This window comes from Notolepis coatsorum (assembly GCF_963971535.1).
Source record: "Notolepis coatsorum genome assembly, chromosome: 20".
Taxonomy (NCBI): Eukaryota; Metazoa; Chordata; class Actinopteri; order Aulopiformes; family Paralepididae; genus Notolepis; species Notolepis coatsorum.
In genome coordinates this window covers 40,441,664-40,466,939 of record NC_140184.1, presented here as the reverse complement: position 1 = coordinate 40,466,939, position 25,276 = coordinate 40,441,664, and the positions used below count along the sequence as shown (strand labels likewise).

The 25,276-nt window shown below is 41.5% G+C and overlaps 1 protein-coding gene across 5 annotated transcripts in view; it reads left to right on the top strand.

Annotated features, from left to right (window-relative positions):
* Positions 1-3,178: 3,178 nt before the first annotated feature.
* The window catches only part of apip (APAF1 interacting protein), a 51,005-nt gene continuing 28,907 nt past the window's right edge, over positions 3,179-25,276 (top strand). Inside the window, exons 1-6 of one of the 5 annotated variants that reach the window (XM_084337774.1) lie at positions 3,179-3,237; positions 10,520-10,588; positions 11,023-11,123; positions 22,687-22,735; positions 23,301-23,418; positions 23,648-23,783. In XM_084337774.1, coding sequence (XP_084193900.1) covers positions 3,235-3,237; positions 10,520-10,588; positions 11,023-11,123; positions 22,687-22,735; positions 23,301-23,418; positions 23,648-23,783 — 476 coding nt within the window. In that variant the 5' untranslated portion in view covers positions 3,179-3,234. Of the gene's footprint in view, positions 3,238-3,258; positions 3,389-4,105; positions 4,166-10,519; positions 10,599-11,022; positions 11,124-22,686; positions 22,736-23,300; positions 23,419-23,647; positions 23,784-25,276 lie in introns of those variants that run through there. The other 4 variants (XM_084337776.1, XM_084337775.1, XM_084337777.1 and 1 more) reach the window with 4 other exon arrangements.

Below are 25,276 nucleotides of genomic sequence, written 5' to 3'. Positions count from 1 at the left end.
AATAACAAAACAAGAAAAACAACTCAATCTGCATGTTCGAAAAGGAGTAGGAAGAAGTATACACTCATTTAATCCTACCCCTTTTCCACTACTCAAATGAGTGTACTATTTTAAACATAAAAAGTAGTACATGACATACAGATAGACAGTACTGCTACATCTATACATTTATGACATATCAGATTTGCAAATACAGTACTGTTTGTGATACAAAAGTGTCCAGAAAAAGAGTGTATATACATTTGGCGTAGAAACTGTACATTGGAGGAGGTTGGGTGGGTGGGGTGGGTTGGGTGAGGGCTGTACATTGGAGGTGGGGGGGGGGGGGGGGTTGGGTAGGGGACACACACACATTTTACACTGTACATTGGAATACTGACAAAGCCTTACTTGGTCATTTACTGTACAACTAGGTTAGGACATTTGTAGGGGCCAGTTTCGAATTGCAGTCTCACGTAGGTGTTTTTTGAGAGTGTTTTTGAAAGTGGGTAGTGATTCACATTCCTTTACAGCTTTAGGTAAGGCGTTCCACATTGATGTGGCATAATTGCGAAACGTGTTTAGTCCCTTGTTTGAGCCGAATCTGGGTTTTACATGATTTGTGGAGCTCCCTCTGGTGTTGTGATCGTGGTATTCACTGACCTTTGGGAAGTATTTTGACATGTACATGGGTACCTTGGTCGCGTAGTGTATCTTGTAGACCAGGCCCATTGCAAGTTGCTGTACTCTGTCGTCTACTCTAAGCCATCCTAGGTTGTCAAAGTGGGCAGGGGTGAGGTGGGTTCTAGGAGTTAGGTCAAGCAGTAGTCTGACTAGCTTGTTTTGAGATGTTTGTAATTTGTTTTTTAGTGCCTTTGAGGTGCTTTGGTACCATGATGAGGTGCAAGCATAGTCGTAGTACCCTTGAATGAGTGCTCCTGCTAGAGTCTTCAGGGTATTCTTGTTTACCAGAGAGGAGATCCGGTACAAGAATCGCGTTCGTTGGTTGACTTTTTTTATTACATTGGATGCCATTTTGTCACAGGAAAGATTAGCCTCTAGGATGGAACCCAGGTAGGTAATTTCATCTTTCCTTGTGATAATATTGTCACCCACTGCAACCGAGAAGCCGTCGGTCTTGCTGAGTTTGTTATTTGAACCGAAGAGAATGGACTCTGTTTTGCCCATGTGTAATGATAGTTTGTTGTCGGCGAGCCATATGCAGATTTTGCCTAGTTCCGAGCTGAGGGCTTTTTCAACCTGTAACTTGTTCTTGTCAGAGACCAGCAGGGCTGAGTCGTCCGCAAACAGGAACAAGTTGCAGTCACAAGCTGACGACATGTCATTTGCATAAATTAGGAATAGTAGCGGTCCTAGTATGCTTCCTTGTGGAACACCACAGCTCACTGTGAGGGGGGGGGATAGGGTACCGTTTACTTCCACCATCTGTTCCCTCTCCTCCAGGTAGGATTGTATCCAGCTCACTGATAAACTATCAAAACCGATTGCTTTTAGCTTGTCAATCAGAATGGTGTGATTGACAGTGTCGAAGGCCTTTTGTAGGTCCAGCATGACCATGCCGCAGTATTTGCCTGCGTCCACCTCTTGTTTGATGTGGTCGTTCAAGTAGAGAAGGCATGTGTCCGTGGAGTGGGATGTTCTGAAGCCAGATTGGAATTCGTAGATTAGATTTTTTTTCGCAAGGTACTTTTCGATCTGTTCGTATACTATTTTTTCCATGACTTTCGAGATGGATGTAAGGATAGAAACCGGGCGGTAGTTACCCGGGTCTAATTTGCTGCCCTTTTTGTGCAGGGGTGTTACTCTCGCAATTTTGAAGTCCTTGGGGACGTGTCCCTGTTTTATGGAGAGGTTTATTATGTGTGTGATGACTGGAGTGATGGCTGCTGCTGAGTCTCTGAGGAATTTGGAGGGGATGTTGTCATGGCCAGTGGCCTTGTTTGGTTGGAGGGCGCTCAGTTTTTTGAGTACCTCATCTGTAGTTACCATTTCCAGTTTGAAGTCGTCTTTGTGGACGCCTAGGTTCTTGTAGTATGCTACTATGTGTTCTACCCCATACTGCCCTGAGTGGGAGGGTAGTTTGTTTACCAGTGTTGTGGCTATGTTTGTGAAGAAAGTGTTTAAGTAATTGGCTACATCCAGCTTGTCTGTGATGAGCGTGTTGTCCGTCTTTATGTTTATGTTTGAGAACCTGGTTTTAAGTTTTTTACTGCAGCCTAGTTGATTGTTGAGTAATTTCCAAAGTTCACATGGTTTATTTTTGTTTTCCTCGGTTTTGTCATTGATGAATTTTTTTTTAGCAGTTTTGATCATGGAGTTTATGTCATTTCTTAGTCTGTTTCTTTCTAGTTTGAGTTCAGTCACGTGGTCTTGGAGTTCACTGCTCGTGCTTTTGGTAAGCTTTGACTGGCTTTTACGAAACTCAGAGCATTTTTTGTCTCTGGCTTTCATAGCGGTCAGTATTTCAGTGTGCATCCATGGCTCAGCGCAATTTTTTACCCTGGTGGTTCTTAGGGGGGCCATGTTGTTTAGTATTGATGAAAATTCGGTTTTGTATAGGGATTTATCGCTGGGCAAATGTATTATCGGCAACAATTCTGCCTCATGAACATTGGCAAGCTTTCCATTTTTGCACAAAATGAGTTCCCTTCTATCACCAACATTATTGTTTAAGCATTTTTGGTTGAAATAAAGTTATACATAATTATTTTTCGATGAATTACGAATTGTTTCATGTTGCGCTATAGATTGTGGATGAATACACACAGAAAGGTACACCATGCCAATGTTCATGCTTTATTTGTTTTAAACAAGACGATTTAGAAATGTGTCTATTGGAAATACATTGCAATTTCAAACGAGGTGGACCGGCCAGAAACAACAATGACGTAACTACTACACCTCCCTATTAGAACAGTGAATAACATTTGGGGGGTAGGATTTGAATTTGATTTATTTTCATTTTGTTTGTGTTTATTTTATTTTAATTTGTATTAGTTGTGTATAGGGTGGTGATGTTAGGGTTGGGTCTTTTGTTTGGTTTGTTCTGGGTTTGTTGTTTTCTTTATTGTTTTCTTTTCTTTGCTGGGTCCTTGCCTTATCCGCTCCAGTTGCCTGGTTGTACAGTAGGTGGCGGTATGCGCCTTTCTGTGGTTGCGACACGCCATTAACCCGATAGAAGAAGAAGAACGGTGAATAACACCGGTCAATCAGAAAACAGTATTCGCCCAGGCAATGGTATAATTTATACTCTATAACTTCGTTTGAATGCTTAGTTTGTTGTTTTAATGTGCGATCGCTTCAATGGCTTTTGTGTGCAGAAGCGTTCTTTTATCTTGAAAAAATCCGACCGGAAGTGTTATTGTTGTCGCAACGACTATAAATTGAGGTATGGGATCGTTTCTATCATTTCGCTAAATAAGATTACCATCCCTGTTATTATTAACATATTTTAACTAGCTGTCCACTGTCAAAGTTAGTTGTGTTAGTTCTACCAATCAATCACTGCATATTGTGTCACTGTCAGTGTCAACTAACGTTAGCTAGCATAGCTAGCCTTAACGTACAACTCTTCAAATAATACCTCCAATGCACCAGGGACGTCTATTCTGGCCCTCCTAGTAAACTGTACTGGTTTTGATAAAGTTATAAGCGCTATATAAATGCAGCCATTTACCATTTATATAAAGTAGGCTACATGCACTCACCCAAAGTATGCATGCTCTGTGTCATACTATGATAAATTGGAAGACAGGGAGACACTTGGACAAATGCTATGTAGCCTACAGTACTGTCTATCTGTATGATTATGTTATGATGAATTGAAAGTGGGGGACCCTGATGTAAACAAGACTAAAGTCTTTCTCTGGTCTGCATCCCCTTAACAATTGTGTGTATTGAGCTGTACTGTATTGTACCCATTCTGCAATCTGTTTTCAATCAATCAATCAAGCCTATAAAAGTGATGGTCTAAAATAATAAGAAAATACATGTCCGGAGAAACAGAGATAAAACCACATACGCCATGTGTCATAATCGTTTTCAATAAGACTGTTGCCTTTAAAATTAACTGACTCAGGGTGTGCCACAACAAATTTCAGCTCAAGCAAAACATTTTCATCTTAACAACAAGGAAACAGCAGTAGCAGTGATGTTTACCAGAGAGGTACAGTATGGGAAAAAATAAATAAATTAATAGCCCAGACTTTTTATTTGCTTCAAACATTGAATACAACTAGCCTATTTGTGACAGGGGTCTTTGGGGCCGGCCTTTTATTGTTTTTGTACAAAACTTGCTCAGCAAAGATGGTAAATACTACCAAATTGTTTATGTAAACCAGTAAGTATGAATATTGCTTGTATAAAATGAGGCTATTGAATAACATATCAATTACGAATAATTTGATCTGGCAAGAGACAGCACATTCTCACTCTAGCCAACTTTACACACTAAGAAAGAGCAAGCAAGAGAGAGCCATCGGGAGGAATGGAACAATGTTGTCTCATTCGGATGTCATACAGGCGCCTTATTTTTGTATAATTTTGCAATAGCAAGCATGGTGTTGTGATGAGGTGCAGTGTTTAATCATGGATGATTGCTGTATGTATGTTGTGTGAGTTTTTCGCTTGAAGCTAGATCCTGGATTGAAAGAGAGAATGGAGAAATGTCTTGCTGCTACGTTCCCTAAGTTTAGCTCAGTATTGTCTTGTGATTTCAAATGATAAAAAAAAACACAACAAAACTCCATCCATGGTAATAGCAAAAACAATTAATTTAGACCCAGCTTCTAATTGAGACCAGAGTTTATTTGTCAAAACGTGTAGATATACCCAGCCAATAAAAGGGCTCAGCCTTTAATTGTGTCTCAGTTTTCTGTTGCCGACAGTCAATTGTTGATGAAATAATGTTTATGAATAATAATATTTTAAATAATGTCTAGCTAGCAATCTAGCTAGCTGATGGTAGCTGGTGTCTTCATCTGAGTAACACACATGACATAACCCCCACTCCCCCTCCCTTCCACGGGCTAGCCCTGGGGCAGACAGGGGAGCCTAGTGGGCACTGTTTTTCAATTCCGGATTGGGCCTTTAAGCATGACATTCTTATTAGGGGTGCACCGATGTATCCGTCGGGTATCGGTATCGGCCGATAAGTGCCTTGTTGACTGCAATCGGCCTATCGGCCGATAAGCTCGAATGTGCCGATGGCAGTAGCCGATAAATATCCATCAATTTGTGTAGCGTGAAGACAAAAAAAGTTCACTCGCAACCTGCACAACGCCGTCCCCAGTCCCCCCCACACACACACACACAAGCTACTGCATCAAAGTTACTACTTATGATTAACAAGGCATTAGTTTTGTGGCATTAACGTTTAGTGTTACACGTTCAATAACATCAGCATATTATTTACCTGAATGTAGCAAGCGTTCATACTAGCTCAGTTCCTTCCGTTGCTCACAGAGCCCTGAGTTTTACCCATTCTGCAATCTGTTAATAACGTTTTCAATCAGACGCATGTATAGAAAGGCTTTGTTTTATTATAACATTAGTTGCAGTAAAATCATTATGCCTCATTTAAGTCATCCTGCGGAGCTAAAAGCTAAACGTCAGCCGCGCCGCCATTGTTGTTGTTGTAGAAAAGCTCTCGTCAACTCAAAATCAATGGCGGACAAAAGCCGAAGTAAAAAATGTATACGCGCTTGCCGATTGGTGGTAACAGCAGAGGCGGGTGCAAGCGGTGTGTGACGTAATTGGCAGAATCGACTGTCAATCAAAATTTCATTGGTTGAGACAATAGTATCTAGCTGCAGCCCAGCAGGTAGACCATGCTGGGAGAACTAGTATCTAGCTGCAGCCCTGCAGAACATACTGGTAGAGAGATAGTGCTATTTCTTGATGTTTCCTTTTTTTAAGTAAGTAAAGAGGCCTATGTTCATATCGGTGAGCACAATTTGTAACACAAATATACAGTAGTTTCATAAAAAAAAATATATATTACAAAAAAAAAAATATTACAAAAAAAAATATATATTTAAAAAATAATGTGTTGCCACAAATATCGGTATCGGTATCGGCCGATTGTGTTTGTTGAACAATCGGTATCGGTATCGGTGGCAAATTTTCATATCGGTGCATCCCTAATTCTTATACATGCTTGCTCACGCAATGTGACTGGGGTATTGTCCGTGTGTCTGTATCTGTTTGTCTGTCCGCACCAGCCATAGGTCCTACAGTTCTGATCCAATTTGGATATAACGTTACGTTACCCATAGGTTGACAGGAGGCCAAGGACATGAATTCTCAAATATTTCAGTCAATGACAAGTATTTTATTTGAATACATTTCTACCATTGTCCATTGAAATCAGTATTCAGGATAACGTTAGGCTATATCTTTTGAACACATGTGAGGACAATACTACACAGTTTGCTGCTCTGAGACTGAAACTTAGGCTAATAATCAGCACTCTGGCACAAGTTTACAACATGGAAATGCCTAATTAAATTAAATTGGAAAAATCTTTGTTATATTAATATTGTGCTGTCAAAAACAGTCTTATGCAAGTTAGGCTAAGTATTTGTTTGCTATTGCCCATTATGGCATGTGAAACTTGTATTCTAAGTAGAGTTGTTCCGATACCAGTATCGGAAATGCCGCCGATACTGCCTAAAATGCTGGTATCGGCGAGTACCCTCTAATTCTGCGTTCCGATACCATATGACGTAATTTATCAACAACACTGCGGTCTGCTGAGTGAGCATTATAAAACAAACGTGTTTTTAACCGACCGTGAATTAAAGTGTCAATGCTGTTTGTCATTTTAACAGCAGATACTTTCTTAAATGCCATCCTCCCGACAGAGCGGTGTTGACGGGGAGCTCTGATGCGTTCGCTTGGTGGTGTTATTAGTAGGGATGCTCGATATTGGCTTTTTTACCGATACAGATATACCGATATTGTCCAACTCTTAATTTCCGATACCGATATCAACCGATATCAACCGATACCGATATATGCAGGGTTTCCCCCCCAAAAAACGGAATAATTTCAGGTAATTAACATTACATATCTCTTGTTGTGGAATTAACACAACATTAAGCATACTTTTGACAATAAATAAAATCAGAAGTTGTTCTTACTTGCTTGCCTGGGTAAATAAAGGTTATAGAAATGTAAAAAAAAAAAGGGAAAAAAGATTTGAATACCGATATTTTCCGATATCACATTTTAATGCCAATATCGGCCGATAATATCGGACATCCCTAGTTATTAGCATTGAACAGCTAACCGAAAGCTAGCGTTAACTAACGTTAAAGGTTTAGCTTTAACGTTACCTTGGCTAAAGTTGGGGCTATTCATAATCCAGCAATAATGGCTGCAGACCTGCAAGCAAAGTACAGCAAGTTGGCAAAGGAGTATTCCAACGTAAATCACATTTTCACCAGTAAAGTTAGTCTTTCCATCTACCGCTAGCTCATGCTAGCTAACCTAGCTCATGTTAACGTCGTCAGTGATCGACCACCTTGCGTACACAATTAATGACATGTTGCGGACAGCCATATCGGTGACAATGTTTAGCTTTTAGTGCCAAATGATAAGAGTCTGAGGCGGAGTCTCAAAAGAGAATGTTGAATATTTATTGTGCAAAAATCACAACAGATCCTCTGCTACTTAAACGGAGCCTTGTGGAAGCAAGTGCAACAACGAATAATGTCTGTGTGGAACTAATGTGCCAACAACCTTTCCGTGGGTGAACTCATTGAGATAGTTTTCAATTACTGATACTAATACTAATCTATACAATCATCTGTTGTTGAATAAATACCATTACTTTATAGTTATTACTAAAAAACAGTATATATAAAACAGTAGCTGTATAAAAAAAAGAAGTTTTATAATTTATATAATTTTTTTTATTTTTTATTTTTTTTATGTATGCACTGGTATCGGATCAGTATCGGTATCGGCCGATACCCAAAGCTTAGGTATCGGAATCGGATCGGGAAGGAAAAAATGGTATTGGAACATCTCTAATTATATCTCATCTAGTGATCTATGCATTTCAGCAAATCTCTTAGTTACAACAAGAGTATGTTAGCTAAGCAGTGTTGTGTATATAGATAAAGTAGGCCTAAATCATTTACAATGTTCGATGTACATGGCATTATGTTTGTATGCTCCAAGACGTACCAGTAGTTGAGTGAGTGTGAGTGCGCACACAGCGAGGGGGGACAGCAGCACTTGGGTGTAGGTATGAGTGCCCTTCTAGTTAATGGTAAAATCAGTTACTTACCACATCCTAGAGTACCGTACTTTTCGGACTATAAGCCGCGGCTTTTTTCCCCATTTTTCGACCCTGCGGCTTATATAACGGTGCGGCTTATATGTGGACAAAACCCGAAAATCGAAATATTGCTTTTTTTACTGCATTGAAATGTTATTTATCTGAAATGTCATTGATCTGTTCCCTTATTTGCTAAACTTAATACAACTTGTAAATTAGTTAATTCTTGTTATTTGTCCGACAGTATTGTGTCCCAATGGGAGTCATTCTCTGTAGAGGTGGGAGTCATTCTCTGTAGAGGTGGGAACTTAAAACTCAATATAAGAACGGCACCACCACCCACAGAATCGAGAAAGAGCAATCAATCTGTCAATCCTTTTTCCGTGTCCGGGCCGGGTGAGGTTTCCCGTGTTGAGTCAAATTAAGCCGCAGGCTCCACTCCTTACATATGGTAATTAAACATTAAAACTAGGGATGCACGATATTGATTTTTTGACACCGATACCGATATCGATAACTTTATGCTCCTCAGGCCGATAACCGATATCGATAACAGATATTTATTGTATTATAATCTTTTTTCTTAATGTATATATTTTTTTTATCATTTTTTTTTCCAACATGAAACAAAACATATCACAATACAATAATACATAAAAAGACTTCCCAGGACAATAACTTAACACCAACTTAAATGTGACCTAACCAGACAACAGAAACAAAAGCCAAGACAACAGTATTGACTGATAAAGTGACCATATTTATTTTTCCAAATGAAAATTCACAATCCGTCAACAACTTATAATACATCCAACCTAAGACGCTCGAAGCTTTTTGTTCTTCTTTTTTCAAAGCGGAGCCTTGAAAAAAAGGCTTTGAGTGGACACATCACCACCACAACAAGTCACCTGCAACAAGCTAGAAGCTAGAAGCTAGAACCTAGAAGCTAGAAGCTGCTGTGAATCCAAAGCCAGCTATTGACGAGTCGTTTGCTAAATTAAAGAAGTTTGACATAAATGACCCAAGGGCTCAAGCCGCTAGCTTTTAAGCAGTCCTTGGTGGTGCAAATTAACCTGGCTACTATGGAGCAATAAGTGACTGCGTTCAACCGAGGGTTGCATCACAGCCATGGAAGGGGCTAGCTTTGCTTAGCTCCTCGCGTCGTCGTAGGCTTCTAAGTTAACACAATAACACACCATCGTAGCGGTGGTGATGCCGCAGGTGACCCGTCAGGCTGGATGTATTACAAGTTGTTGCCCTTTTCCCTCCTTGTGGAACTTCTCCATTGCATTTATTACAAATAGCAAGCGATCTTTTTCCTCTGAAATTCCGAGTACCGACGCGGCCATCTTTGTTTTTAACGTCCGCGCTGATTCAGAAATTTACGTGCCTACGTCACAGCCAAGAAAGGGAGCGCTCGATTTGTGTAAAACGCCCTGTTCTTAAACCACACGCTGTCAGTCGTACCACAGTACTGGCAAAACGGGATGAGCCTACAGTCAAAACAAACGCACTTCATTCCAATTCACCCACACAGCATTTTCTTTTACCAAAAAATATATTATATTATCGGAGCTATTAATAACGTTATCGGGTTTATCGGGATGACGTCATAATTGCTGATATCGGCCCGATAATTATCGTGCATCCCTAATTAAAACACATGCGGCTTATAGTCCAGTGCGGCTTATATATGTACACATCATTCAATTTAGCTGCTGCGGCTTATAGTCAGGTGCGGCTTATAGTGCGAAAAGTACGGTAGTTAAAGGACATTATAGGAAATTAGCCTCCGTATTCTCCAGAGTCAGAAAAGAAGATAGATACCAATTGTCTCGATGTGTTCAGTAGAAAGCAATCCAGCTGCAAGCTAGCCTAGCTTAGAACAAATTAATGGAAACAAATACGGACCACTAGCCTAGCTTAAAACTTCAGGAGAGGTGTTTTTCAACAGCTAGGCTAGCTGGTCCATATTTGCTTCCATTAATTTGTGCTAAGCTAGGCTAGCTTGTGGCCGGATAGCTTTCTATTGAACACACAGAGAGGAAATTCGTATCTATTGTATTGTCTGACTCTGGAGAAGACGGTCAGCGCATTTCCAATAATGTTTGTGTGTTCCATTAAGCCCATTTTGTGTTTTACTAAACAGCATAAAATCACAAATTCTATATGAAACAAAAACGATGTGATCAAATAAAATAAAAACTGGTAATTTCTGTTATTTTCTTAAAGGCCATGTCTTCTGTGTGTGGCACAATCAATGGTGATCAAGGCAGCAGTCCAGAGTCCACAGAGAAAAAGGTCAGGAAAGGTATATGTTTAGTCTAGTCTATATCATTCATTATACATTCTCTTTGAAATAATTTATTTCCAATTTCTATTATTGTTAATGTCAGTTTGTAATTTTAGGATGTCATTTCCAATGGCTATCTGACTATTGTGGGTCAGGTGCAGGGCTCCCAAATTGGCCAAGGGCAGCCCTGGTAGTAGTAGTAGTAGCCTCGTTGTTGTTGTAGTTGGGGTGGGAAATTGCAACATTTTTGTGGAATTCATGGAGTTTGGCAGTCAAATGGAATAATTGCGTGGGTAGTTTTGGGGAGGATGGGGTTCATTTCCCTTTCTGGGGTCTGATTGTGTCAGAGTAGTATTATAATGTAGATTATGAAGAACTTTGTAAGTTGTAACCAATGCCATTTGCTCTCTATGAGCTCACATGGTTTCTGTGGTCATTGCAGGAGAAGGAGCATCCTCGTGTGCTCATCCCTGAGTTGTGCCGGCTCTTCTACCAGCTGGGATGGGTGACCGGGACCGGTGGGGGGATCAGTGTGAGACATGGGTTTGTACAAAGGTTTCATCAACACATTCCTGTGAACTTTCTTTTTGGAAGTTGAATGATATTGACCTCAACTTCAGGTATTAATGTATTTTATTCAGGTAGAGAAATATTCTTTGGGTCTCAAAGGTATCAACATCTTTAGGATCGATGGGAAAAAGTCAATAGTCTTGATTTTCAGACTGAAAGAGCACTAAACTTGGAGGGGATAGAAGGTCAGGTATTTTACACTGAAAATCTAGGGATTTTATACAGTGTACACAGAACTTAGTGTTCGAGTTATCAACCAGTCTTCAGAATCATACTGGTTTATCCACAAATACACACAGATAAACGTTCTTTAAAGCGCTTTAGTGTTTCAGTGATTGAAAGGTAAACGCATAAGTAGCCCCTCCACCAAAAATAAATATAGCAACTGCGAATAGTTTTTTATTCTTTAGTTGATTGACTCAGCTTTTAATACAGGTAAATATGAGTTTTTAATTTAATTAGTTGTGTTTTGTGTAGGGCTGGGTATTGAAATTCAATATTTTTATGGTATCGATCAAATTGCTTCAGTACAATCGAGCATAGAAAAATACCTCGCCATTCTGTACCAAATTTCGATGCTTAAGTAGTTCATCTCTTCAGCGTCAGTGAGCCAATAATCCTTTGTTAAAAGGCTGGTGATTGGCCCTTTCTTCTGTTCAACAATCTAAAATGTGACATAGCTTCTGATTGGCTCATACAGCACATGCAACCAGTGGTGCAGTCGTAATATGGGCCAAGGCCAAACGCCACGCGCGCGCACGCGCATACATGTCTCTCTCCTCTTTCATGAGTCGGAGCTGGGGACGAGACGGGCGGTCTTTTGTCACATAACACACGCCCAACACTCCACACACACACACACACACACACACACACACACACACACACACACACACACACACACACACACACACACACACACACACACACACACACACACACACACACACACACACACACTGTTACGACCCTGGCTCATGGGCACGCAACCTATGTGCAAACCAACACCAAAACCCTGTGCTCTAACTCAAACTGCTACTATATCAAGGAACTATTAATGTAAATGTAAACTAATGTACTAATGTGAACCCAACGGACAAGGACTGGAAGAACCTGACAGCTCTTCCTCTAAGCACAGACACTGCATGTGTGTTACTAGGGCTGGCTTTAAAGCTCCCAGCAGGTAACCAATCAGCACTAATTGGCTAATTGGCAGCCCTCACCTGCATGCCCCGTGACACAGGAGTGATCAGGCCTGCCTGCACAGTGACACAGGAGTGATCAGGCTCCTGGTACATAACACCTCCCCCACCAAACTGGTTGCCCCAGAGGCAACCACCACACAACAACCCATAAACAAAACAAAAAAAACAACTGTGACCCATTAGTTGTCAGGGCCACCACCACAACAGTGATAGCGGGTCGGCCCCTGTCGAACACGACCACCAACCGCGTTGTATGCTCCCTTTCAACAGGCCCCTCCACCGATACCGACCTGTCAAAAATAGACTGCAAACCAAAATCAACCTGAGAACTGCGCTCAACAGAACAGAACACAGCAAAACAAAAACCATAGATCACTGATCGCGAAGGCGGCTCCTGCTCCACAGGACACAGGTAACTAGGTTGACCATCACACCTAGTGCATGGCAGAGAATCAGTGTGGACATGTGGATCAATGTCAGAATCATCAACTGACATACTGGGACCATCCCTGCCCACAAGTGAAACATTAGGGACAATAGAGCTACTGTGGGAAGGCTGGCAGCCTAAGTCAGGCTTAGTAGCCCCTCCAACTAGAACGGTGTCGCATGAAACAACAGCACCTCTCATAGCATCCTTCCCACACTCCTCCTCCAATTCGTTCGTGGCCTCAGCCACCATACAGGCTGGGAAGACCCTGAGACACTGCGCTGCCATACCATCTCCTGCCACATGCTTCTCCGGCACGCATGTCAACTCTGGTTTCACCACCGGGCCTAACACAAAGCCACAATCAAGAGAATCATTATGCAGAGGTAGATCCACAGTGTGCTTTCCAAAATTCTCAACAGGTACACATTTTAATTCAACAAAGAATGTGTCACTAAGTGTAATGTCCCAAGTCGAAGTATCAACAACATCACTTTTGTCCTTTGACATTTCCCGAGCCACAGCACACACAGGAAACACTCCTGGATGTTTCTGTGCCAGCTCATTAGAGACCTCAGAAACCACAGGAATGGGAGTTACAACCGGAGTAGCCAACACTTTGTCACCAGCCAAATCATTCCCTAGAATGAAGGGACACCCCCTTTATGGGAATGTGAGAACATACCCCCACAACAACATTGCCTGATACTAAGGGAGAATTGAGCGTGACCTCATGCAAAGGTGCATCCACAAATCCACCCCCAAAGCCCCGAACAACGACACCGGAATGCAAAGAAGAGTTTTCTGAAAACGGCAAAACCCCCTCCAGAATGAGGGACTGAAAAGCACCGGTATCTCTCCAAATTGTTATAGCCTGTTTGGACTCTAGTGCATTAGTCAGGGAAACAAATCCATTCATCATAAACCTTGAGGAACCCTCAAGCTCTTTGTCCACACGTTTGATACTTTCCCCATCCCCATCTAACGTTGGCATAGGCGTTCTGCATATGGTTTCTACCAGAGCCACGGTTCTGAAATTTTTCTGCTCAAGCACCGGGCACCCAGCAACGATATGACCAGGTTCTTTACAGTAGAAACAGATAATCCCTTCTGGGAATGCACCAGCAGAACCACCCCGCCTAGGAGGTGAAGTTAACTGACCAGCAGACACAGGTTTTGGGAAACGGCCCCCCTGAACAGGACGCCTATCCCCGGACTCAACACGGTAGTCCTCCAAAAACACGGACTTGTGTGTCAACACAAACTCATCAGCGAAGACAGCGGCATCGCCTATCTTCGATACCTTACGCTCATTTAGATGTGTGGAAACGGTATCAGGAACACATCTTTTAAATTCCTCTAGGAGAATCAACTGCCTAAGCTGCTCTCTTGACTCTGCCTTCTGAGAAGTGCACCACCTGTCAAACAGGTTCTCCTTCTCCCTTCCAAATTAAACATAAGACTGCCCCTCCGACCTGCGATAACCTCTAAAACGCTGACGATAGGCCTCGGGGACCAACTCATAAGCCCTCAAAATGGAAGCATTAACCAGCTCATAATCAGCGCTTTGTTCAAGGGACAGAGCAGTGTAGGCTTCTTGTGCCCTACCAACTAAAACACATTGCAGCAGCAGTGTCCAGGCGGTATCAGGCCACTTCAATGTGGTTGCCACCCGTTCAAAAAGGGGAAAATATCTTTCCACGTCTTTCTCAAAAAATGGTGGCACCATCCTAATATTCCTGTCTACATCAAACCCGGAACGTGACTCTGGATGCAGAGCACCCGCCTGCAAGGCAGCATGCTTATATTCAAGCTCCTTCTGTGCACGCTCGTGCTCCAGCAACATTTGTTTCTCCTTAAACTCACGCTCCTCACGCTTAAACTCACGCTCCTCACGCTCACGCTCATGCTCACTCTCCTCTTTCCTCTCTCTCTCCTTAAGCTCACGCTCCTCTTTACTCTCTCTCTCCTTAAGCTCACGCTCCTCTCTCCTCTCCTCACGCTCTCGCTCTAGCTGCCTTTCCTTAAACTCCAACTCCCTAATCCTCCACTCACCCTCCACACCAGGTAATAGCGGAGACGCGCCAGACGAAGGAGGCTCCTCCACCCTCTCCTCAAGCACCTGCTCCCTAATGAGTAACACCCTTAAAGCACTCAAGGCAGTCGGCTTCAAACGTTTCTCACCTGCAGAAAGCTCTACCCTGTAGTGTACAGCAAGTTCTAGAAGTTGTTCTTTGGAAAACTTCTCCAACATGTCATGAGACGGGCGATCAACAAAGTCCTTGATGGAAGCCATCGTCACTGTACCAGCCACCACAAGCTACACACTTTACCTCACAGTCACGAAGAACCACTAACGAACCACGAAGACCCCCCTAACGAACCAATGAAGAACCACGAAGAACGAGCGCCCAACTGTTACGACCCTGGCTCATGGGCACGCAACCTATGTGCAAACCAACACCAAAACCCCGTGCTCTAACTCAAACTGCTACTATATCAAGGAACTATTAATGTAAATGTAAACTAATGTACTAATGTGAACCCAACGGACAAGGACTGGAAGAACCTGACAGCTCTTCCTCTAAGCACAGACACTGCATGTGTGTTACTAGGGCTGGCTTTAAAGCTCCCAGCAGGTAACCAATCAGCACTAATTGGCTAATTGGCAGCCCTCACCTGCATGCCCCGTGACACAGGAGTGATCAGGCCTGCCTGCACAGTGACACAGGAGTGATCAGGCTCCTGGTACATAGCACGCACACACACACACACACACACACACACACACACACACACACACACACACACACACACACACACAGTCTAGGTGATAAGTGCCGGCCGGGGTATCACCTAGACTTTGCATAATAATAGGATGCGCGCACTTCTGCCTCAGTGCCGTAGCCTAAACGTTGTTTGACCGCGTATGCCCATCGCTGCATGCAACGCTCATAAGTGACACACAACGCACTGTTCAAATCACACAAACGCAACTCACCTACTAATCTAATCTAAAAATCATCTAATGATGATTTTTCTCCTCTGCACTGTTCGCTAGAACGCTGTAATTTGAATTGTACTTCAGTACATCTCGTGTACACGGTCTGACAGTCATGACTTGCCAAATGCAAAAGAAAAACAGATAGACAGGAGGTGACAGAGCCGTTGAGAGACATTCACTGTAATGTCGACTATCGGCAAATGTTGGCCAATCAAAGTCGACTATACAAATCCTTAGTCGGGGACAGGCCTAGTGTGTTTAGATTGTTTAAAACATTTGTGCAACGGTTCTGATAGTCAATGGGCTATGGTCCGTTCCTCTTGGAACACCATTTGATGCTCATAACAGCCTGAGGTAGAATATTGGTGAGATGAATAGGTAATAAAATAATAGCAACTTATTTAATTATTATCCACTCCCATTTAGCCAGCAATCAGATATAAGCAGCCCACAATCATTTACTCTCATGAAAGGCTGAAGAAAAATGTAAATGGGCCAAAATGTAGATACATTTTTTTACAATGAATGGGTGGTCTAGTTGCAGAGGTAACCAAGCACAATTAACCCCTTTATGGTGCAGAATATCGCATGGACAATGCAAAGAAAAAGGCGCTTTGGGCAGGTGACAGACAGTGGCCTTAGTTGGACAGATTTACACATGGGTGTCAAGCTCGCCTCTCCAGCTTGTCTCTGGATGAGTTGTACTAACAAGTGAATAACAGCTGACCATCCTGGATGAGTCGTACTAACAAGTAAATAACAGCTGACCATCCTGGAAGAGTCATATTAACAAGTGAATGACAGCTGGCCGTCCTGGATGAGTCGTACTAACAAGTGAATAACAGCTGACCATCCTGGATGAGTCATATTAACAAGTGAATGACAGCTGACCATCCTGGATGAGTCGTACTAACAAGTGAATGACAGCTGGCCATCCTGGATGAGTCGTACTAACAAGTGAATAACAGCTGACCATCCTGGATGAGTCATATTAACAAGTGAATGACAGCTGACCATCCTGGATGAGTCGTACTAACAAGTGAATAACAGCTGACCATCCTGGATGAGTCGTACTAACAAGTGAATAACAGCTGACCATCTTGGATGAGTTGGTACTAACAAACGAATGAATACAATGTTAAATACAATGCTGTGGTGTCACGTCTCATTCAGTGTTAACGTTTGTTTTTCATATTGACCGGATCATCAAAGACACAATAAGCAAACAATATTAGAACAATTATAAATATAGACCAAGGTCACTGATCCTAAATTATATTGACTGTTTTACCAGGTTCCTACAGACAGCTAAACTTCCACATGCTTTTATGGGACGCTTGTAGTACCATGGCAATTTCTCCAGCAATTCTCTGGCAATGCTTTACACAGAACCAACACCGGGTCAGTTTGGGTCTTTCTCCTAGGTGGTGAGGTGGGTCAGACCCCGGGTTTAGTTTAATCCACATTTTCTCCAGCTTGACTTGAAGTAGGCTACTGGCTGGTGTCTCACAGAGCAACAGGACTATGCATGAGTGATGGGTCGCATCAAGGAATGGGTAGGGAAATAAATTGTGCTTTGGGACTTGTAGCATAATTTTCTAAACAAACACTCACCAAACACATAGGGTAAGAGCAACAAGATCTCCGCCAAGGTGATTTAAAATGCTAGAGGTCTATGGATGTATATGTCACATAATTCTAGTTCTGTCAGGAATCACTCACGTCATCAGTTTAACCATTTAATATAATGAATAATAAATGGCAATGGCAACACAGTTAGTCTTGGTGGTACTGTATGGTTCTACTCTTAGGGCTTCTCCTTGCTGCAAGAGAGGTTAAAGCACAACACCTTACACAGAAGATGAACAGCATACTGACACTGAACAGCAGGGAGCACTGTGAACAAATCAAGTGTGTGTGAATGGGGAGGTTATTAAATAGACCAGTGGTTCCCAAAGTCGGGGTCGCGACCCAAAGGTGGGCCGCGAGCAGCCACGGGTGGGCCGCGAGATGATTCATTATTATTTTGCAACAAGTTAGCCCTCTCATAAATAGCACATATAAATGAATAACTAACTTGAACTAACTTAATAGGATTGAAGTGATATTTGGCTTAAAAAATCGGTCGCCTGGCAAAAAAAAAAAAGGAAAAAGCCAGACGATGTGCATTGGGCCGCGGCTCTCTGACGCCTTATTTTCTGGGCCCCGGCCTGAAAAGTTTGGGAACCCCTGAAATAGACCACCAAATCAGTGTAGGTGGGACAATGAAGCTTTCAGAGTTCAGACTACATGATTATAGCCCTTTTCGACTCGCCGACAGTTTTTGTAGATAGCCGACGTCGGCGCTTGATTGCTATGTGTGAATTGTTCAAGACACGACCCAAGAGACTTGCCGATGATTGCAGACGCCTGACAGATATCAAGTAGGCTAAATATATGGATTGAGAGGGCAAGAGAGAGAGAGACCATTCTGCTAATGTTGACTTACATTGACTTTGAACTACAATTATGAAATTGTTCACTCTATTGTAATGTTCGATGACCCTACCGTATTATTACTGTCTCTGTTCTTAGTTCTCATTCATTCAAGGACCCTGTCAGGCAATGAGAGAGAGAGAGGAGAGAGAGAATATAGATCAAAGGGATCTCGACATGTAGTTTGGAGACTAGACAGACTTGTCAGGGACTCCTCCTGGTGAAAGATCTTGTAATGTCTACCCTCTGTCGCCGATTAGTCATGTGGTGCTGTGAATCCACAACGATTTAAAGATCCCAGATTGCAAGATAGGAAGTTGTGTTGTGTGAACAGTACAGCGTTCTGACACATTTTAAAGTCATGTAGTGTGTTGGTTCCATAAGCTGCCACAGCTCCATGCATGACTTAAGAGTGTCGTGCCAGAACTTGCTTCACCCATTTAATAAAAAAGAATCTGGTGATTTATCCACTTTTAGACTACTCATCTGTCATCTCCTTTCTTCCGCTGACTTGCTGAGTGTTCTCAGTGCCTTATTCAATATTGTTTTCGTGGTTTTGGCTAATGGCTATTAATAAAGATATTATACTTATACTTATTTTATATTTGTAACTATTTGGGATGATGTACTTAATATTCATGATCAGGTTTTAGCTAATCATGAATAATTTATTCCCTGTTCACTACAAGTCTGGCACTATGTAATATTAGCCTTAGGAATCGCTCTGTGGCATTGATTACCAAGCTCGGTGGCATTACCCACTGACAGGATAACATTCTCACTGATAGCTCACTGATAAGTGGCTACTCTGCAATGAAGGCTACATGCTTGCATCACCCTCCATCTGGCTAGCTACATAGAAACCTTTTACTCAACCTTATTGTCACAACGTATCCCACATTGACTCACTTGTTAGCATGGACAGGCATGGACCTGTATAACCTTTTCTTCGTCATAGTCTAGCCACAGAGATACGAACAATCTCTTCATCTTTTTCTCATAGTCTACTGCATTCTACTTGATCTCTACTGGTGTTCTTTTTACACAGCCTGGTGCAACCTTTTGCCTCACATTTGATCAGGGGCAGGGGGCTTTAAAACAGTTTTAACACCAGTCTGTGATACCTCACTTGCTAATGTCAATTATTGTCTTTTAATAATATATATATTTTACTGTAGACTCAATGTTTGTTGTTGCAGTGAATTAAACTTTATTTTTATTTAATATTTTAATTTTTTTTCGAAATCAATAGCATTTCTGTACTTCAGGCTTGTGAATCCTACTGACACATCCTACTGGCATAGGGGCACTGAAAGTCTTTATCAATTGAAAGTCTTTATCAACTGAAAGTCGTTATCAACTGACAAATAAAATCACAGATTGGGCCTTTAAGTTGTTTTTCAAAACTTAGTTTGGAATCACTGTACATATTCACAAGGTACAAAAACTAGCATGTCCATCAGTGGAATTGTTGACATCGGCAATGCTGAACTAAACATTTTGAAATGAAAAGCTATTTACACAAGTCTGTATTACTGTCGACAACAGGACCAATATTATCGTTAAGTCCCGTTAACACATCCTGTGCCAAGTTCATGCTAATTCTGTCATTCCACGGCGTACAACGTTATTGAGATCATATTAAATTTTTTCGCCATGTTATTCATAATTCCCTCACAGAGCCTGGTCTGATGCAGTGGGAGCCTGCACAACTCTGCAACGCTTCAATACTGCCGCCTGGTGGATGATTGGCGAGTTACAACCGGAAATGGATCTCACGTGATCTCAGTGCGTCTGGGAAATGCGTCCGGCACTCGCATAATGTTGCGGGACTACAGACACACACTGGCGTGCATGGATCGCTGCCATAACTCAATAGTCGACATGATTTGGGCGTTTATTATTATTATACAAACCGGAAATGGATCGAGTCGATCGCCGTCAAATAAGTGGGATCTTTTTCATCCAGTCTCATCGGCGAACGGTGGTCGCTGACGTCATTTTCAAGGCGATTGTACATTTCTTTGTTTACAAACCAACTGATTAATAAATCAACCCATACTACATAAAGCATTTACTGACGATCACGGACTTATAAACGACCCCCCCCCCCCCGTTCATCCACGCATGATGAGTCATAACGTTTAGGATCGTATTCAGTTGGATTTTTTAATATAGCGTGTATCACGAATAAACTGCAATCGATAATCTATATTATGCGTTTAGGCCTATAACTAGCGTTCTAGGAATTACTGCAGAAAACGATAAAAACATATTTATCTTCTAGACGGTATTTTCGTATGAATCTATGAATGAAAAAGTACAACGTTCCTACATCCTGAACGATAGATAATCGATGTTGAATGGGCCATAGTAATGTCAATTTAGCAATACAATTTAAAAAGTTATAGCCCTGCAAAGAAGGTAAACATCTCCATAGGCTTAGACTGGTGGCAGTGATCATACATTGATGGATAGAAGCGTGGCAGGGAATGTGTTAATGAACTATAGTATTTGATTATCAGGCAAACTCTACTAGGAATGCACCAATACTGCTACTGGTATTGGATATCGGTTCTTGACCAAAGGCTGCCTTTCTGTCATCTACAAGTTATTAAAAACGTTTAAAAAGAACTAGAGAAACACACCGTGTCTCCCTCCTCCCTCTCAACGTGAGATGAAACTACTGTTTGGGCTTGGGCGGAGGGGTGGAGTGCACCACTTTGAAGGAAGGGTGCGCTGCATTTATAACAAGACAAGATGAAAGCAACATGGCATGCAGCACAATGATTTGATCTCCATTATCTTGTTTTCATGATTGTGGGAAGCCAAAATTGTAATTGAAATTGAAACTTGATTAATCGCCCACCCCTAATATTGGTATTGTAAATGTACTCTAATGCTAAAATCCATAGATTTTATGAAATGTGTAGCTAATGTAGTCATTGAAATATGTATTGCCAACTAGAGCATGCCATGGGCATTTGTGTCCACTCAACACCCATAGAACATGACCTGTACTTATCCAATGGGCAAGTGCTTTTGAGACCTTAGTGTCAACCCCTGTGTAACATTCTGGAAATCAAAGTAAAGTGACTATTTGCTGCATTTTCAACACATAAAAGCATGTTATCTCTCTAATGGAGAGAAATGTATTCTATGTCTCGTATAATCTTTACAATCACTATAATAGAATTTTTCCAAAGACACCAAACTGATGGTCTAATTAAGGCTATACTGTTCAATGCGATGGATGGGATCTGTTGGTAGCAGTCAATACTCAAAGTGTAGTGTGCTGAATTAGTATTGGCAGTGAAAAGGTGGCAGGACTAGACACTTGTTTTTATTTTTCCAAGGAGAACATGTGCTCTTAAATGAAAAGGAGCACACAAAGACATTTAGCTCAGTGGAAAATGTTCATACCGATTTCTTTTCAGTAGGGTTGGGTATCATTACAATTTCATTGATTTTTATCGATTCCGGTTCCTGTTCTGCTTATCAAACCCAGTTGTTATCTAATCTCTGTTCCGATTCTAATATTCTTGGTGGGGGAGAACATTAAATATCAAGAACCAAAACTATTCTACCTTTCATTCTTGGCAGATTTAGCCTATTAGTCAGTAAATGATGACATGACATGAAGGTAACTTGCTGTAACTTAGCCAATAGTTTTGTCATCTGGAAGGAGACAACTGTTGCCAAGGAATGTAAGCAGTTCACCATAAATCACTGCTCAGTGACATTCATCCACTTTCTTTGCTCATCTTCCCCTTCATAGCTAAAGTCAAAGTTATCTTTAATAGGGTGCTCTGTGAACTTGCATCTAGGATTATCATGCGTTTATTGATACCTCTAAAATAAAAGACGAATGTCAGTATTTTGTTACAGCCAAGCGGCTCTCCACATTATGTTAGTGCTTGTGCCAGCACAGGAGATAAAGTGTAATCCACATGTAACAATTCAATATATTTCAATTAGGGATGTTCGATATTGGCTTTTTTACCGATATCCGATATACTGATATTGTCCAACCGATACCGATATATGCAGGCCCCCCCCCCCCCAAAACGGAATAATTTCAGGTAATTAACATTACATATCTCTTGTCGTGGAATTAACACAACATTATGCATACTTTGACAATAAATAAAATAATAATTTGTTCTTACTGTAAATAAAGGTTAAATAAATGTAAAAATTATATATATATATATTTTTGAAAACCGATACCGATATTTTCCGATATCACATTTCCATGCCAATATCGGTAGGCCGATAATATCGGACATCCCTAATTTCAATATATATTCAATATATTTTGGGGGATATTTCTACCGAGCCCTAGCGCTTCCCCACTTTCCACTATAATTACACTGTAATATATTGTATTTAATCATGTTTATATACTCTAATTTTATGACTTAGAGACCAGATCTACATTGCACCATCAGGGGTCCAGAAAGAGAGAATACAGGTGAGGTTTAATTATTTAATGTCCATAGAATGCTACTCCGTTTCTGAGTCGTTTTTGATGGAGCAAGATTCTGTTGAAGTGATTTGACGGGAACGTTTACACTTTTGGACCCTTAGCCCTATGCCCTACTCAACAGTGATGTTGTCAAATGGTGGACTCCTTTCTCAGCACAATCTATGCTGTGCTTCATACTGGCCACCCAGCTCCTCCCTAGTTAGCCACAAAATGTATGTAATGTTAACAGGGTCACTGTAGAAAGCACATAATATGAGGAAGCACACTGCTTTGCTGTGGTTGCACTGTGGAGGAGGTTTCAACGTTTATTTCAGGGCTTGTACAGACTGAAGATTGGCCCCATTACTTGATTACACTAGTTGTGTGGCTAACTAGCTGCGGGAATCCAGTATGAAGAACACCATGGATTGTGTTACTACTCTATATTACAGTAAGTAGGAAGTAGGGCTAGGAGACCAAAACTCTGAATGTACCCTTTCACCAAGGAGATTTGGGACATAGATTAACCTGTGCCTAAACCCCATCTTATTCCTGTACCTGTGTCACTCAGCCAGAGGATATGTTTGTCTGTGACGTGGAGGAGAGAGACATCAGCTGTCCACCTGCCTGGAAGAAGCTAAAGAAGAGCCAATGTACCCCCCTCTTTATGAATGCCTACACTATGAGAGGTGGGCTCCCCCCCCCCCCCCCCCCCCCCACACACACACACATTTGGAACTAAAGCACATTTAAGCATTGTTTGAGTCCACAAATTCAAGTCCAACAATCATTATCCATGTAGTGGCTCCAGGCTGTGAAAATGACTGGCTTGAGCATAGTACTAGCATAGCAGTCTAAAATGTCAGATAGTTGTCAGGGAACAGAAAGCTAAACATGTATCTTCCTTGCTCAATGCAGCGGCACAAGCAGTCATCCACACACACTCCAAGGCTGCTGTCATGGCAACGCTGCTGTATCCTGGCAAAGAGTTCAAAATAACCCACCAGGAGATGATCAAGGGGATTCGTAAGGGTACCTCAGGAACTACCTACAGGTATTATACTCCAAAGCAATGGGTTTTGTAGGGTTTGGACATTTTAAAAGTTGAATAAAACCATTTAAAGAATTGTAGTACTTTCACAGGCACAATCTTCCTATGCCATTTACACAATCTTCTAATTATTGTATCTCCTGACCCGTTAGTCATGTAGTCAAAGTCGGTTCACTCTGACGCCATCTTAATAACGAGGACTAACCAGACTGGACCTTAGCCTCAACAGTGTCCCAGCTTGCTAGTGCATATCTGGGCCACCCACAGATAATGTCATACAATTTCTCTATGCACGTAGGAGTTTGCTCATATTTGCTCAAACTCACAACCACTCCCAGGCTTTTAGCAGAGATTATTATTAATCAAACAATCTTTAAATTTCACCTCAAAATGCAGTAAATTATAATTTTACTAAACATAAAATCACATATTAAATTATTTTCTTTGAACATGTTTGTTTTGTAGCAAGTAGTTTATTTTTTATTTTTATTTTACCTTTATTTTACCAGGTAGTCACTTGAGATCAAAGATCTCTTTTTAGAGCAAGACCTGGCCAAAATGGCAGCAAAAACAAAAACAAACATACAAAAAAATACACAAAACACAGACAGAGACATAAAAGGCAAAGTGGGGCAAGGGGATACATTTGAGCTGCAGAAAATTAGATTGAATGGGATTGGGGGAGATTGGAGGGTAGGGTAAAAAGGTAGAAAGAGGATGGAAGGTGAGGCTTTGCAGGAGGTTGCTGGGGAGAGAAGGTCAGGTTAAAAATATAAAATATAACACCACATTATGCAGTGAAGCAGCGACATTCTCCCATCTCATTCTTTAAAATGCCCTTCATTTGAACTTTAAAATCAGATATGGTAGTGAGGGCCTGCAGTTTCAAAGTGTTTTGAAGTCCATTCCAGGCAGAGGGAGCAGAGAACATGAAGGCCCTTTTCCCAAACTCTGTGCGGGTTCTGGGTACTGAGGCATATAAATAGTCCTGGGATCGTAAGCTGTAAAATGGGTTTGATGTGATGGTGAGGTATGAACCGAGGTAAAAAGGGAGTTGACCAATAATTGCTGTATAAATGAAGGTGTACCAATGAAGCAGTCTACGGGCAGTCAAGGACGGCCAGTTAACTTTAGCATACAGAGTGCAATGATGGGTAAGTGATCTATATCCAGAAATAAATCTTAATACACCATGGTAAGCAGTGTCCAACATGTGTAGTGAGGTGGAACAGGCATTCATGTATAAAACATCACCATAATCTAATACTGGTAAAAAAAAGTGGCAGCAACTAGTTGCTTCTTTGCATTAAAAGAAAAGCACGATTTGTTTCTGAAAAAGAAACCCAACCTCACTTTTAGCCTCTTGACCAGGCTTTCAACGTGTGGTTTAAAAGACAAGCTGTCATCAAGTAAAAAGCCAACGTATTTAAAAGTCGACACAATCTGAATTGGAATGCCTTGCGATGTGTGTATAGAGGCAAGACAAGGCACTTTTG